This window comes from Pyrgilauda ruficollis, unplaced genomic scaffold (assembly GCF_017590135.1).
Source record: "Pyrgilauda ruficollis isolate IOZ18807 unplaced genomic scaffold, ASM1759013v1 scaffold10, whole genome shotgun sequence".
In the NCBI taxonomy this organism is placed as follows: domain Eukaryota; kingdom Metazoa; phylum Chordata; class Aves; order Passeriformes; family Passeridae; genus Pyrgilauda; species Pyrgilauda ruficollis.
The window spans coordinates 14279341-14282886 of record NW_024508101.1 but is presented as its reverse complement, the minus strand read 5'-3'; the positions used below and the strand labels follow the sequence as shown (position 1 = coordinate 14282886).

The 3546-nt window shown below is 62.2% G+C and overlaps 1 protein-coding gene across 3 annotated transcripts in view; it reads right to left on the bottom strand.

The window, feature by feature from the left end:
* Positions 1 to 193, bottom strand: part of BAP1 (BRCA1 associated protein 1) — an 11868-nt gene extending 11675 nt beyond the window's left edge. For all 3 annotated transcript variants that reach the window (XM_041463904.1, XM_041463913.1, XM_041463921.1), the window contains exon 1: positions 112 to 193. In XM_041463904.1, coding sequence (XP_041319838.1) covers positions 112 to 148 — 37 coding nt within the window. In that variant the 5' untranslated portion in view covers positions 149 to 193. The remainder of the gene's footprint in view (positions 1 to 111) is intronic.
* Positions 194 to 3546: the final 3353 nt, after the last annotated feature.

Below are 3546 nucleotides of genomic sequence, written 5' to 3'. Positions count from 1 at the left end.
CCCGCCCCAGGCCCCGCTGCCCGTGTGTCCCTCCGAGCCCCGCCGCCGCCCCGCGCGGTGCCTCGGGCCGCCCGCAGCCCCGCGCGGTGCCCGGTGCCGTGCCCCGCTCACCGGGGTCGCTCTCCAGCTCCAGCCAGCCCTTATTCATCTTCCCGCGGGCCGGGCCGCGCCGCCATCTCCGGCCCCCGCCGCGCGCCCCGCCGTCGCTCGCCGCTCTGCGTCATCGCGCGCCGTGACGTCACGCGAACACGACACGTGGGCACCTAGTGGCGGAGGGGCGGGGGCGCGCGGGCCGGGCCCGGGAACGGCCCCGAGCAGGGACCCGGGAACGGCCCGGGATGGCCCGGGAACGGCCCCGAGCAGGGACCCGGGAATGGCCCGGGAACGGCCCCGAGCAGGGGCCCGGGAATGGCCCGGGATGGCCCGGGAACCGCTCCGAGCAGGGACCCGGGAACGGCCCGGGGTGGCCCGGGAACCGCTCCGAGCAGGGGCCCGGGAATGACCCCGCGTTCCCTGGAAACTGCTCTGAGGAGGAGGAGGGCCCGGAGCTCTTATTGCTGCCGATACATTCTGTAATGTTGGCTTCTCGCAGATCTTCAGATGGATTTTACCTGTGTGGTGTTAAAGCAGCTTTGCTGTAAAGATACAGTTTGTACTTGTGCTGTTAGTTAAGCTCGGTGCAATAGCTGGTGTGCTGTGCTTGTGTTAGACTCCCTGCTGGGATGGGTAACCCCAGTGCACGCAGCAGGAGCACAGCTGGGCAGATGTGCCAGCACCAGCACTCCCGTCTGAAGGCAGTGTGGGACGGGCCCAAGCTGGAGGTGATGATAAAATGGACCAAAACCACAACCGAGGAATACATGTGCTCTAAAAAGGTGGAACCGAGGAGGAGCCATGCTAAACAGTTCTTGGAATATGTAAAATAGTTTGGGGAAAAGGTTACTATGTGTAATTGTTTATGAATATGTAACAGGCTGATGTCATAGGAACGGTTCATAAAGGTGTTTCCAAAACAGGAGGTGTGCTCTTGGCTGAGACACACCCGGCCACAATCATCTTTGCTTTATGGTCTTTGTCTCCTACTGGCCTTTATTAAACTTTTTAAGTTTCACAAGAGAGTGAAGGTGTTTTTCACGTTCTTTCTGGCTCAGGGTGTGCAGGCAGGATGGATGTCTGGAGCTGATTGCCTCCAAAGCAGTAGGGTTTGTCACATCTCTGTGTTTTCTGGTGACTGACTTCCAGCCTCTCTTCTCTCCCTTTCCTCACTGTATGCTGGTGCTTCCCTTTGTTCTCTGGGGAATTTAGCACATGCTCGTCAGCTTTAGCCTGCAATTCTCCAGACAGTGTGGAACTCGAGTACTTGCTGGGTTGTCCCTGTGCCATCTGTGGCTGTAGCACCCACAGCACTGCTGGGGGCAGCCCCCAGAAGGTGCAGCACGGCCCCGTGCCAAGAGAAGAGCTCATAGCGGGGCTCTGGAAAGGTGCACGGGGGAAAGAAATAGCAAAACAATAACGGGGCTGCGTCTGCCTGCTGGGGTGGTGTTGGTTTGTTTGTCTGAGGGGTTCTTTGGGCGTGAAGATGATGATGATGATGGGGCTCACTCAGGCTCAGCCTGGGCTGCCCAGCCTCTCCTCCCAAGCAGCCAAAGGCAGGCTGAGAGGGACACAGCCTTAAGCTGCTCCAGGAGAGGTTCATGCTGGACATCACGAAGGATTTATTCACAACAAGGATGATCAGACCTTGGAACAGGCTGCTCGGGGAGATGCGGGGTCACTGTCCCTGGGGGTGTTCAAGGCAAGGCTGGCTGTGGCACCCGGTGCCATGGTCTGGTGACGCGGTGGCGTTGGACTCAGGGCTCTCTTCCAGCCCAGTGGGCTCTGTGACTGTGTGCCGAGGAGTGAGGGCGGCCGGCGGGGCCCTGACCTGGCCAGCAGCTGCTCCTGGAGGCTGGCGGGCTGCCAGGGCGAGCGTGCGCCCCTGGCTGCACTTCCCCAGGAAGCGGGATACGAACGGGAGTGCTTTGTTCTGCGGCCGTTCCCACGCCCGGCCCGGCCCCAGGGCCTCACCCCAGCCTGCCTGGAACAGTGCCAGGCCCAGGTAGGACTCGCTGCCCCCGCAGAAACCGGGCTGCACGGAGCTGGACCTGCCCGGGGAGCTGGATCTGCCCGGGGTGCTGGATCTGACCTGGGTGCTGGATCTGCCCGGGGAGCTGGACCTGCCCGGGGAGCTGGACCTGCCCTGGGTGCTGGATCTGCCCATGGAGCAGGATCTGTCCAGGGAGCAGGATCTGCCCCGGGTGCTGGATCTGCCCGGGGAGCTGGATCTGCCCCGGGTGCTGGATCTGACCTGGGTGCTGGATCTGCCCAGGGAGCTGGACCTGCCCGGGGAGCTGGATCTGCCCGGGGTGCTGGATCTGACCTGGGTGCTGGATCTGCCCGGGGAGCTGGACCTGCCCGGGGAGCTGGATCTGACCTGGGTGCTGGATCTGCCCGGGGAGCTGGATCTGACCTGGGTGCTGGACCTGCCCGGGGAGCTGGATCTGCCCGGGGAGCTGGATCTGACCTGGGTGCTGGATCTGCCCGTGTGCTGGACCTGCCCGTGGAGCTTAATCTGATCCGGGAAGCTGGATCTGCCCATGGAGCTGGATCTGCCCAGGGTGCTCTCTCCTTCCACCCTCAGGTGCATGTGGGTGTGTTCGTGGCTGCTCAGCCCCTGGAAGTTTCTAGGCACACAGGTTGCTTCAGTTCCCTGGTGATCACCAGAGGCGAGGCTGGAAGCCTGCAGAATGCTGTGTGCAGCCCTGACAAAATCTCTCCTGCTCCAGCCTTAGTGGTAAATCCACCCAAGAGGACCAGGCTCAGCCACCCCAGAGATTTACTGGGAGCAGGGACAAAGTACCCCCAAAAGGTCCTGTTTAGGGGACTGTTCACTCCTGGTGTCTGTTCCTGCTCAGTCTGAAGCATTGCTGGCCCTGGTGCCATCTCCAGCCTGTCACAGTTCACTCAGGGCAGGTCCCAAAGGCAGCAGAGCCCTCAGGCCCGCTCTTGCAGCTCCCCCACCATGGCAGCCCAGGCCCTGCTCTGGGGCACAGGGGTCACTCGGGGCAGAAGGGTGCACGGGTCAGGGCAGGCACTGCAGAGCTCTTTAATCCAGGCCCTGGGGAATCAGACTCCTGTCTCATTTCTGCCTTTTCACCCAGGCCCCTCCTTGTCTCTGCTTGTTGGCTGTTGTTCACCTGTGCCCCCCAGGCCTGCAATTATCCAGATCCACGTGCTTGGCTCCCGTCTGGCCCCATAAATCAGCGCTCCCCGCACCACTCCCATCCCTGCAGAAAATGTCCCGGCCTGCCAGCCCCACACAGCTCTCCCCTCCCAGGAGGCACACGGAGGTTGCAGGAGGGGTGGAACAGGCAGCAGGAGAAGCTGGAGAAGAGGGCCAGGAGCCCCAGCCCGTCTCTGTGGGATGGGGCAGTGCTGCCAAGGGACTCTGCTCCTGGGGAGCCGCTGCTGCAGCACAAACACACCCGGGGAGCAGAGATGATATCA